Genomic DNA, 12,374 nt, shown 5'->3' with positions numbered 1-12,374 from the left:
AAGTGGCAATGTATTAGAAGAGAGTTTGGCTTCATAGCCTAGAGAATCAAATTTGAAGTAACTAGCTGGATCAGTAAAGCCCTTTTGTTCATCTAGAATATGAGAAATTTGTATGAGTAAGACTACCATGGAGGGGAGGCTTCTGAGCAGGAGTTTAGAGAGATCATAATATACCTTAGAATTTGCAAAAAACACTAAGCAGTGTTTTCTCCACTTACCTTTGACCAAATGGTACTTAGCTAGTACTTTCTAGCATATAGCTGCATTTCTGTAGAACGGTTCACAGAGTGTACAGGGCTCAATCCTGTAAGTTTCTGCACATCCTATTAGATAGGTACCTCACTAAGTGTTACCTCAATGAATCTTCAAATAAGTTGGAAATATCTCTGCACCAGCATCTGGCTTCCAAGCATTACTATGTTACAACAAGTACGTGTAAGTCATTCTAGTTCAACTCTGCAAGCAGAGTCAGACGGAAATAGCCAGACTGAAATTTTATGAAAGCCATGTGCACTTTTTCATCAAACTTCCAACGGAATAGGGAACACCAGTATTTGTGTGTACTCACTGTCTCTCTAACTTCAGTAACAGGAAAACATATTTATACTTGCTTACCCTCTTGATATAAAAGCTAAACCATTTCTATTTAAATCAGTACAGAAGTCCAACAGACTTGAACTCGGAGAAATTTAAGCCACTGGAGTTAATCTACCAATATTTGTATTAAGGCAGTGTCTTACTGCCCCTCTATTTCCCAAACAAACTCCATGGCTCACAGTACCTCTTGCCCAGTTAGTAAGCAGTTAGGCTCTAGGTCTCACTCCAGGTTCCTTGTGCCTCTGGAGCAGGAGCAGTGTTTTCCGCCTCACCATACAGTCTCTTTGCCTCTAGGTACACCTAACTCAGTTATGATTGTATTGACCAGCAAGATTCATAGCACTGGCCAAAGCAGAAAAGTAAAATTGACAATTACCTTTCCCAAAGAACAGGGCACAGAGATCTCCAGCAGTACTTGAAACAGTTCAACGGGAACTGACTATGTTTCTCACAGAGCTAACAGTCTACTGACACGTGAGATAATTTGAACAAAAATATAAGCCAGAACACAAAATAAAGCATATAACATGATTTAGTGGTCAATAACAAGAGTGAGGTGAATGAAAGAGAGCTACATAAAATAACAGAAAAAATTGCCACAAGGTCACTGAAGTGACTGCTAGAAAACTGCTGATCCCTGTTTAAATGGCCAAGAGGATGATCTACAGATCATAACAGAACCTACAAATCTAGCTGCAGCAATACGTTTCTCTTTCCTTCTTCCATTTTTATGTATGACACACACTACCATCTGCTGGACAAAGTGCTGAGCTAATCCAATAACATAAAAGGTTTTTTTTGTTCTGAGAACCCCTTTACCATCATGTTTACCTGAGGCAGATGCAAAACAACTTGGGATGTGTGGAGACCATATAGTGCTGTAAATGACCCCTTCGTGGCCTTTAAAAGTGCATAATGACTTCCCCACAGCTGGATCCCACTGAATAAAGGAAAAAGAAAACTGTTGAGGTACACATTCAGTAATAAAGGGCTTCATACATAAAAAAAGCTTTATGCATACAGAAAGGACTAAATGAACTTCTTTATGCATACAGAAAGGACTAAATGAACTTTTTACCACATATCATGAAAAGTACTTGTATACTTAAACTGATACCAACTGAGGGATAAAGCAACATCTCAGTTAAAACAGAATTTCAGCTTCAGTGTAAAAATAAAGAGGAAAAGTGAATCAATGCTGTTTCTTAACACAAAGAACTATCAGATCCAAAACAAATTACATTTTTCACCTTCAACAGAAAACAAACATACCAGCTTGGCTGTTCGATCCCATGAACCAGACACCACCAGCTGCTCTCCTCTAGTTTGGCTCCAGTCAACACTATATGCCTATAAATGATATAACAGCCTAGTTTAGAAAGAGTATTAGAATACAAGTTTGAGACTCTAGTTAGCCAAAGTTTCACAAAATAGACTTGGGTTTGCAGACTGTATCATAATCAGCTAAAAAACCACATCAGTCAAGCACCATAAAGCTGCCAACAATGCCATTTACCTGAACAAAAATTAAATTTAATATCTCAGTCTGGCATTAAAGGTACATATATGCTCAGAAAAGTACCAAAAAAAGTAAAGATGGACCAAAATGGAGGGAAAAAAAAATATTATAACAAAATCAACATAGACCCACCATCAGTAGAAGTTTCTACCACTGTAAAAAGCCATAATTCAGACTGATTTCTTATCTCTGATCCAATTTTATTCAAATATCTACAGTTTCTAATTGCTAGCAGTATAAATGCCATCTCTCTTCAGAGCTGACTACGGAGTTGACTTTGAGGTTTTATCTGACCAATAATAAATGCTTTTTTATGATATCTAATTCTCATAAGAAATACATGCCATAAAATACTCCTGATTTTCATCTTTTCCAGGTTCTGTGACACTCTTTTTTTACCATTCATATCACCAAACAAATAAAATAAAATTAAAAACTCAACTTCCCTCATGACTAATCATTTCAGCTATTAAGAAATTGCTTTTCATTGTGCAGTTGAAATAAGCTCCCTCTTCTCTGACAGTTTATTCTAACGTTGGTCCCCGTCTTGACAGAGGATACCTTAACTCCATCCTTCACTGCTGATTTTTCAGCTCTGCTGCCTCAGCGGAAACAAACACTCTAAGGTAGTTCTTCAAAATACTTCAAATCTGAGTCTCAAGAACACGTACAACTTCCATCTTTAAATGCACCATATCTTTATCTACATGATGGAAGGTGCATTCTCTTCTGCCTAGTTTTACCTCACACCAAAATGGCTCAACAAGCTGCAGTGGGACATCAACCATTTCAATGCTAAGGTGGATAAATATTAGCTGAAACAGTTTATTTGCTTCACCTCCTGACCCAATCAGACCTTTCCTGACACTTCTCAGAAACATGGCCACTACCTACCAGTAGTAGGTGGCACTGCTCCCAACAGTTGGGCCACTAACCACTGAAGATTGGTACTCCAGCTGGGACAATCTAGTTCTAGCACAGCACTGGATCTAATCTGCAAGTCAACATACTAGATGCTGTGTTTGTCTTGGATAGACGGAATTGTGCATTAAATGACAGCAACCCTGTTTTGAAGTGAAAATGTTTGGATCTGTGTCACCAGATAAAAAAGCAGAGATGCTAGACTAGAAAAAAATCCAGCAAAAGACAAAGCCTTCTATGGAAAGTGTCCTGGATGAGAAGGGAAATCAAGGTATCATTAGCTACTCCTGAGCATTTTCCTTCCTAAGAAATATTTCAGTCTATGCTAGATCCATCTTAAATGAACTGTTTTTCATCTATTTGCTTATTTCCTGTAAGTGGAAGGCAACCACTGCCCAGAGAAAAAAAAACAAAGTGCACTATCTGCAACTTTCCTTTTTTATTTTACAATGTCCTGCTTCCCTTATACTGAAAGGCATACTGCTCTGGCACCATTTTGTGCTAGCTCCTTTTCTTGAAGAGCTTATTATCCAAATGGACAAGACACTCAAGACAGTACTTGACAAAAGCCAAATAACAAACTGAGAGGTAATTCTTCTGTTTTTCCAAACCATGCCTTTACCTCTTGACTTTTCTGTTAGCTAACTACCAGTACTACAGCTCATTAAAATATCCTCCCTTTCAACCTGACTCCTCCTATTAAAATGATAACAAAGGAGACACACAAGTACCTGCTCATATTTTAAGAATGGAAGACATTGTGGTTCTCCGAAATGGCTCCCAAGCTCCTCACAAACATTAGCCTCTCTCCTTCACCCTGAATCTGTCTGATGGCCTTTGTTCAACTGCTAAGCTGTTGCTGTTTGGAAATGCCCCTAAACATATCGCTATATAGTATACCGCTTACATACAACAGCCCTATGAAGTCAGCTCAGTTGAAGTGTTTGGCGCTCATATTCACATCCAAGATTTTCCAGAAAGAAATAAGTCTCTGAGAAATACGCACCTGTGTCACACAATTCACCTAGCCCCACATATTTGGGATGTATCAGATCTACTGCACAGATAAGGCAAAGCACACATATGGCTTACAGCTCACTCAAGCTATCAGCACATAGATCTGTTGAAGACGTGTTGTGACACAGATCTGTGTACATAAGGCAGGCATGGTTGGGACTGCCCAGCACTCTGCAGCTGCATTGGAGGCAATGGGACCTGGGCAAATTCTCCTTTGGGCAAGAGTTACAAACAGAACAGACAACAGGCTCAGAAAAAAAAAAGAGCTATTTTCCATCTGGCATGTGACAGGTCCAGGTAATGGGAAGATTACGACAAGAAGAAGGTGTGGAAAACCAAGTGAGGTTCACTTTTATTTTTCTTTCCTTTTCATGCTATCATCCAACATAAATTTACAGATGCTTCAATAGAAGCTGTGTTGAGCAACTGGGAAAGACTAATAACACAGCATAAACCTTAGTTGTTAATCTTTTAGTACTTTATCTTCAATCATAAAGTACATTAATACTAGTTTATGCCTAAACAGCAGCAAGAAATGCCTCAGGCAAGATGAAAAGGTGATGAAAAAAAAGATGTAAAAACATAAAAATAGTTCAAAATAAGTGTTCAGGCTCACTTTACAAGACAAATTTAATTCAAGCATTCTATTGTCTCACATTCCAGTGAGACTTCATCAAAACCAAAGTAAATTAGACTATTCATGAGATTCAGCAGTTGGTTAGTGCTGGAATAAAACTCATTGTCCCTCGATAATAGAGATGCACTTTCAAATTAAAAATGCATACTCTTTTTGAAGATGGACAATAATCTCATTTAGAAAACAAGAAACAGATCCCTGTCAATCTTGCATTAGAAATACTGTAAAACACAGTGACAAAATTGTCATTAGAAATGTCAGACAGCGATTAAGGATTAGGAAGGTAGTCAATCATTTTAAAGAGCACTGTCTGCCAGCATTTACCACAAACTATTCTGTATATTCCCTCTGAGAGCTACCCTCTTAATGCACATTTGTAAAGAATCAATACAAACCTTTCATATCTCACAATAAACACTCGGCCCATGTGTCCTATACTGTCTTTTTAACTCATGGTTGAGTGCATCCACCTCCCCATGCTACCTGCTAAACTAAGACTTGGACACTGAAGTGTTTACTACACAAACAACAGATGGTGTAGCAGAACCAAAATAAACTTATGGACAGTATTTCAATGAGAAAATGACAGAGGGAAAAAAAAAATTAATTGGCATTATGCTTTGCCTACATCTTTCTGTTACTACCATCAGCCTTTGAACGCTATCATAAAATCCCGATCACAACTATAAACTCATCTCTCAAAATTCTTTATTTACATAGTATATGTATTAAACCAAAGTAGCAAAATTACAAAGAAATAAGGTACAGGAGACTGACTGTCATGTAACTGCAGTCGCTCAGCTTTTAGCTTTGTGCTTCATATGAAAAAATCTTGAGGTCTTTGTGAATACAAAACTGGATTTCCTCCATCGTTTTTTTATTGACTACATATCAACTAGGTTATTTTATTCAGATTTATGTCATTCAGATAAAGCATCAGTAATCCAGGCTAAAACTGATTGCATCTACAGTTCAAAGACTTGACAGAAGTGAGTGGAGAGTTAGAAGGAAAGCAAAAAAAAAAAAAAAAAAAAAAAGGTAGAAAATCACTTGGGTGAAGATAAACATACTAAAGCATAAACACCCTTAAAAATATGCAAATACATTTATGAACACGCACATAAAATTTTTATCTACCCATATTGCACTGCAGAAAGAAACTGAGATTTTAAGAAAATCAAATGCAACGGTATCAAATCAAGGCTAAAAAAATACATGCTGTCCCAGTATTTGACTACTGTTATTTGAGTAGGATCTCACAGATGTTAGGATGGAAAAGGACAAGCAGTTCCCGATTACAACAGAAGTCCTAAGGATCTGCAGAATGTGTATCACTCTATATCTTCAAGGATAACAATGCTATATATATCAGCTGTCTGACTTAGACCTATCCAATAATGCTCTCTAAAAATCACAGAATGACTGCAGTACTTTCATACAACACAATGATTACTTAGCCTACAAGAAGCCACAAATGCTATTTCTGAATATATTAGATTCACGTAATTAAGCGGTACCTACTACAGTGTATGAATGTACATACGAATATGTATAATAGGTAATTCACTTTATATTCAAAATAACGTTAAGTTATAAATTCAAACCATGGACCCAAACAAAGTTAAAAAAACAGACAACAAAACCTACTTTTGATAAGTCCACAAAGAAGTCTTTTAATAATTCAAACGTTAGATCGCCCATTAAATTTTTCAAGTTTACCTCCTGAGTGTGCTCTTTATAGACTTGCAGCGGACCTTTGGTTTTAGCTGTATCCCAGATTTGCAGAGATCCATCTCCGCTAGAAGTGATCAACACATGTTCATTATTCTCACTCCAGGTCACATCAAACAGGCCATCATTCCAGTCAAAACTAAATCAGAACAATTAAGATATTTGTCCATGAGAAAGTATGACATAAGAAGTCTGGACTAGTTACATGCAAAGACAGTATTTCTTTAAATCACTTTACTATGCTAAACAGCATTTTTATACATCTGAGTTTCCAGTACATCTCCTTACAAGTAACTTACTTGTTATAATGTCAATTTTTACAACTGGATGCCAGAATAGGTTGATTAAGTTAAAGCATAAATGAGCCAAAGACCTTCCACACACAGAGAAAGAAATCTGGTTTCAATCTTAAACTTGCCAGGCAAACAGAGACAGAGGTACCACATCTCAGTCTGATCTACAGTTTCTACAGGATGTTGCTACAGAGGTAGGAGCTCTCTATCGGTAACAACTGTGGTAAACAAAGAAATAAAACTTTGTGTTGGGAGAGCTCTATCCAATTCAAACCACTATTAGGAAGTTGAGTCACAGTGAAAAACCAACAGAAAGACAGTCATGAACATATTAAAGATGGCTACACTCCCTTAAAAGGGCTTTCAACACACCAACAATTCATCATATGGGATCTGATACCATATATTAGTTGCTCTGCAACAACTATCAATGACCACACTGTTGTCTGGTGGTAAATATGAATTTATTTACACCCTTTTCACTGAAGGTTCAGCTAAGCTCAGGTTAAACTTCATGGCACCCTGCAGGAATGATGAGGGAAAGGCATGCACACAGAACATTTCCATAGAGAAAATGACACAGCTTATGGCTCAGGAACTTACAGGACTTTCTACCACAAAATAAGTGGAGTCACTGGAAACACAGAAATGAACAGTACTAAACCAGAGCACTTAGCAGAACTAAGAGAGTGTTTAACAGCTTCAAAGAGTCTTGCTTTATACTTATAAATTAAAAACAGTTTCTCTGAATATGATTAACTATTTGTTAAGCATTTCTGCTTCAGCCCTCTTAATCTAAACAACTGCTGTTTCAAAACTTTCTTTAAAAAAAAGTTTAGGTCAATTAAACCCCCTCCTTCCCAACCTTTTTCCTCCTCCCATCCAAAACACAAATCACACTCCTTTCAGACCCTTAGAATATTGGATCTCCTAAGAAGGACCTCTATAATTTTACATAGCTTCCTGCTCTATTTTCAGTATAAGTCAATCATAAGGGCATAAATTTAGGTGGCAATGCACTGTCCCTAAAAAGCTAAAACTTTTAATCTCAAGCTAGGGCAGAGAGGCTGCTTTTAATTTACACTGTCAGTTTTCTATAAAACTGTTTACACTACGGAAAGGGTGCAGTCCAGATTACTTCCTATAACTAAATCTATGCAATGTTTTAATTAATTTAATTAAATTTAATTAATACAAGTACATTCATTTGTACGTAAATACAAAGACATGTACAATTCAGTAGATCCCACAGCATAGATACAATACTTTTTATGCTAACAATAACCCAAAATATTTGGGTTGTGTCTTGTACTCACAAGTACATAATAAGTTTTTCTCTTGCAAAAATAAAACATAAAGCTATGTTACCTCCTGAGCAGAACAATGCCAGCTTCATTTTGTTCCAGCACTGCCAGAGTTCCACAACCTAAACCAGCAAAATAAAACAAAACATCACAACTAGTTCCCCCACGCCAAAGGAAACTACTGTGGTTCTGAGGTAGCTCCAGTGTGGAAATACAAAGGGCACCTAAACTTTAAGAGGCCAAACAATTAGTAGCATAAATAAACATCTTGTTGTCTCATGTTCTCTAAAACAGTAATTCATTTACATCAGATTGGTTTGGGGGTTTTGGTGTTTTTTTTTTTTTTTTACTCCAGTATACCTGTAGGTGAGGTTGGAAGAGAAACACCTTATGAAGCACAAAAGTGCATTTTCCCCATCAGCCTCATGTTACAGACATACCAGCACGAGGTTCCTTTTTCTCCTTTTGATAACACAGCAGACATAACACTTTTTTTCCGCCCCTTGAATGTAGTAACACAAACACGGCTCACCAGAAATGAAGCAAGTAATTCAGTTCTGAGAAAACACACATGCGTAGTGCTTTCCCATATGACTCGGATATCGTCAGAGTAATTCCACATTGAGAAACTTTATTCAAAATGAATGCTTTCAAGAGCAATACTCCCACTGGAAATGAAAGAGGCCCCGATGCTGAGAAAAGCTCAGCTTGCCTCTTTAGCGGGACGCCGGAGCTGCCCGGGCCTGCCTGGACACCCAGTGACTGAGACTGGAACAGTTAAAATTTCAAGGAGAAGATATTTTCGGGCATTTCATTCACGTCGTGCACGTCACACAAAATACACCTTGTACCAAAGCAAAACAAAAGCAACGGAAAGGGAAATCCCCAAACGCTTTTACGGACACCGACTGTGGTTCCAGACACCCAGATTTCCAGCCGCGCGCGAGCACCCGTGAGGAGCCGCCACCGGGAACGTACGTTAACGGCTACCCCCCCTCCTCCCCGCCGCGCAGGCCCCGCCCGCACCTGCGATGCCGTAGTACTGCGCGGCGGCGCAGGCCACGCGCCCCGGCCAGTAGGGCGAGAACTCCGCCGCGTAGCCGTGCAGCCCCGGCAGCCGCAGGGCACCGGCGGCACCGCCGCCCCCCGCCGTGCCCATGGCCCCCGCCGGGGCCTCGGCCGAGGCGCGGAGAACCCGCCGCGCCCCCGCCTCGCGCACGGCCCCGCCGGAAGTGCCCCGCCCGCCGGGCGGTACCGAAGCTGCGCCGCCGCCGCCGCCATCTTTGGCGATGGCAGAGGGCGGCCCGAGACGCTGTCAGACTGGCTGACTGCGCCGGCCCCGGGCCCCTGGGCTGTACCGGTGGGCCCGGCTGGAGAGGGTAGCGCCGCCGACCTCCGAGGGGCCCCTGGGCTCCAGTGGAACTGCTGCCGGCCGTGGGTGGCCGTCCCGCTCTGCCTCGCTGCGCCAGCTGCCCTCAGCGGCTGCCGGGTCCCGCTCTGACCGAGTCCGCAGAGGTGGTAGCTGCAGCCGTAGGCCGCTGGGGCTTACCCCTGCGGTGCGGCCTTGCCCTCTGACCTGTTCAGAGGAAAGCTGTAGGCTTAGGAGGGCCTACTGAGAAATTTATCACTTCATACTCGATAGGCTTTCACACATACCCCAGTGTAATTCGTAATTAAAAGGCCAGAGGCCCAGAGCAGCCCTGAGACCACTCACTGCCTCTTTCTCATGGTAAACAATTCTGCTAAATCACCTTCCGGTGAGAAGGAGATCACTTCCAAACTTTAAAGACAATCTGTTCTTTTATATGCTATGTCAGACATCTATCAGCTCATTGTGTGTGCATCAGCTTGCATACATGAGATGTTTCAATCTAAGTATGTATGTTCCTTTTAAAAATCCCTTCTAAGCTACTTCATTCTCTAATTTCTGGAATAGATCTGCATATTTTATCATCTTGTGATGCAATTATGCTTTGTGGAAATGCTTTTATAAACAAACTCAAGTTTTCTTACACCCATGACAACTTCTGTTCAAGTCAGTGGGAATTTTGCCTTTGAAAGGAAAGGGCGAGAGGAGGTTCAGGCTTAGGAAATAAATATTTTGGCAGGGCAGGAGCTGCAGCTTTTGTTACATTCTATCCTGTGTGTGATATACACACACACGTAAAATACAGATGCAGAGATTATTCCAATTGGACACAGACTACCCCAATTAGTTGTAATGACTCATCTATGTGTGTAGAGGTAAAAATGCAAAAGTATTACCTTACACATTAGGAAGGTACAGCAAAGGTGAATTAGATTATTTAATCAAGGTTACATCACAGAGCTTGGAGGGTAGTTGCATACTCCTGCTACTCAGCCTTATATTTAAAACTAAACCTTGACTACAAAATCTATTGTAAAGCCACACAAATGTCTAATTGCTTAAACTAGCAGTCAAATGCAGATCACTGAATTCAGCAGTTCTACTAATTCTTTGATCTCGTGGTAAAAATGAAGACAAATATGTTTATCAAACAGCCACCAGGATTTTAGAATAAAATCAATTCAAATTCAGTGGAAGTGAAACTTAATTTAGTGTATCCTTTGGATTATTACAGCAGCTCCCAAAGCCTCACAACTGGCAATATATAGGCTTAATTTATTGACAGATCAGATTTTTTAACCCTGGGGCAAAGGAATGCCTTACTGTATTGGCTGCTCCAGGCCAAATTCCACCAATTTTAGCCTCTGGTATCTTCTTAAATCAATGTATCTTTTCAAAATACAAGTTACAAGACAATTCTGAGCAAGTTTTTTTAAGGTAATTGCCCTTTGTGACTGGGATGTCCATAACGACATTTGAAAAGATACATAGCCACTGCAGTGGTTCAGTAAGTAAATTTGGACACGGCCATTTGTGAGGTGGTGTTTGAGAGTTAAGTGCTTGACGGTGTAAAGTCCAGTTACTCTATGGACAATTTATCACTGATATATCTGAGTATGGGAAAGGTTTCATGAAGTGCATTTTCAAATCTAGTTGATCTTTTCTAATGAGTGAAATTCCACAAGAGGTTATGCAAACAGGAAGCAGTTCTTATCAGTGGCTCAGTTTTGTTTTAAAGAGAGATTAAAAGAATTTTTGTAGACATAAAGACCAAGAAGTGGATAAAAGGTTACAAGGAAGTCCTGAAAGAAGCCCTAGTTCCCAAAACAATTTTTTTCACAGGCAAGCTTGTGAATTCAGGTTTTGAAGATCCTTAGAAGTAGGAAGCCAAATAATAAGTAAAAAAATAAAATAAAATAAAAAATAAAAGTGAAAGTATTTGCATAGGAAGATTCCAAGGTAGAGAGAATAACAACTAAAGAAAGGAAAGCTATTTTACAAGCAGAGAGAAGGGCCCGACAAACAAAGCTGCTAAACATGACTGTATTTCCTCCTCAGCCTCTGGGCAGCTAAGTAAATTGAAGAAACATGAAGGACCACCAATCACAGTAACATTTTATATGCAGCTATTGAAACCGAACAGTCCAACACAGCAAACAGCTGTATCCCGCCTGCAGCGGTAGATGGCAGCCATGGTCCACGTCAAAACCTAGAGCCCTCAGCTACACAGGTTATTTTTTTCCTAATCCAACATCACTTCAATGAATCAAAAAAATGAAAGTTGCTTAGTATGTAACTTTTAGGCTATATTTATGCTGCAGTCACTTCTCTCAGTTTAGCTTACAATTATTTAAATACTTTAAATCCAAGTATTTAAAGAAGTTATAAAAAGAGCTTTTCTACCAGAGAAAGTAGATTGTAAACCATTCCCTCATGTGTGAGGACAGGTAGCTTAAAACACTGAAAATACTCAGGGACTGCAGTAAAGTTTTTTCTGTCTTTTAGTTATTGAACCATTCATTAAGTTTCATGCCATCAAGATTTTCTTCTACATCAGTGAATGCTTATTGACTAATAGAAACTTAGAGATGTTCCCAGCTGAAATTCCCATACAGTCATAAAGCTGTATGAGTTGAAGCTTTAAGAAAAGCATTTAGTATCCGAAGGTTTGTGATAAGATTTCAAAACTGGCAACAGTGAAAATAAACAAATTAAAGTAACCAAGGAGGGGTGTGCAGGAATGAGTGTAAAGGGAACAGGCTCCCCTCATATGGGGAAGTGAGGGTTGTGGAGGTTGGAACGAAGAGGCAGTTAGCACAGACTTTTCTGGAAGTTTAAAAGAACAAAAGAAGCAAGAGGAGGGAAAGATGCTGGAGCAGGGGAAGATTTAGACAAGGAGATTTAGCAAGAAATGTGAGAGTTGTGGGGGAAAAGGGTATGAAGCAAGAACAGTGCACATTCTTCACCATGCTCGCAAGACAAGGGC

The 12,374-nt window shown here is 39.6% G+C and overlaps 1 protein-coding gene across 2 annotated transcripts in view; it reads right to left on the bottom strand.

The window, feature by feature from the left end:
* Positions 1–9,301, bottom strand: part of PEX7 (peroxisomal biogenesis factor 7) — a 47,882-nt gene extending 38,581 nt beyond the window's left edge. Inside the window, exons 1-5 of one of the 2 annotated variants that reach the window (XM_052784471.1) lie at positions 9,046–9,301; positions 8,084–8,141; positions 6,411–6,561; positions 1,870–1,947; positions 1,429–1,537 (exon numbers count right to left, since the gene is read on the bottom strand). In XM_052784471.1, the coding sequence (XP_052640431.1) occupies positions 1,429–1,537; positions 1,870–1,947; positions 6,411–6,561; positions 8,084–8,141; positions 9,046–9,178 (529 nt within the window). In that variant the 5' untranslated portion in view covers positions 9,179–9,301. The remainder of the gene's footprint in view (positions 1–1,428; positions 1,538–1,869; positions 1,948–6,410; positions 6,562–8,083; positions 8,142–9,045) is intronic. The other variant, XM_052784470.1, reaches the window with a different exon arrangement.
* Positions 9,302–12,374: the final 3,073 nt, after the last annotated feature.

The sequence above is a fragment of the Harpia harpyja genome, chromosome 4, assembly GCF_026419915.1.
Source record: "Harpia harpyja isolate bHarHar1 chromosome 4, bHarHar1 primary haplotype, whole genome shotgun sequence".
Taxonomy (NCBI): Eukaryota; Metazoa; Chordata; class Aves; order Accipitriformes; family Accipitridae; genus Harpia; species Harpia harpyja.
This window is presented reverse-complemented; position numbering and strand designations above follow the sequence as displayed.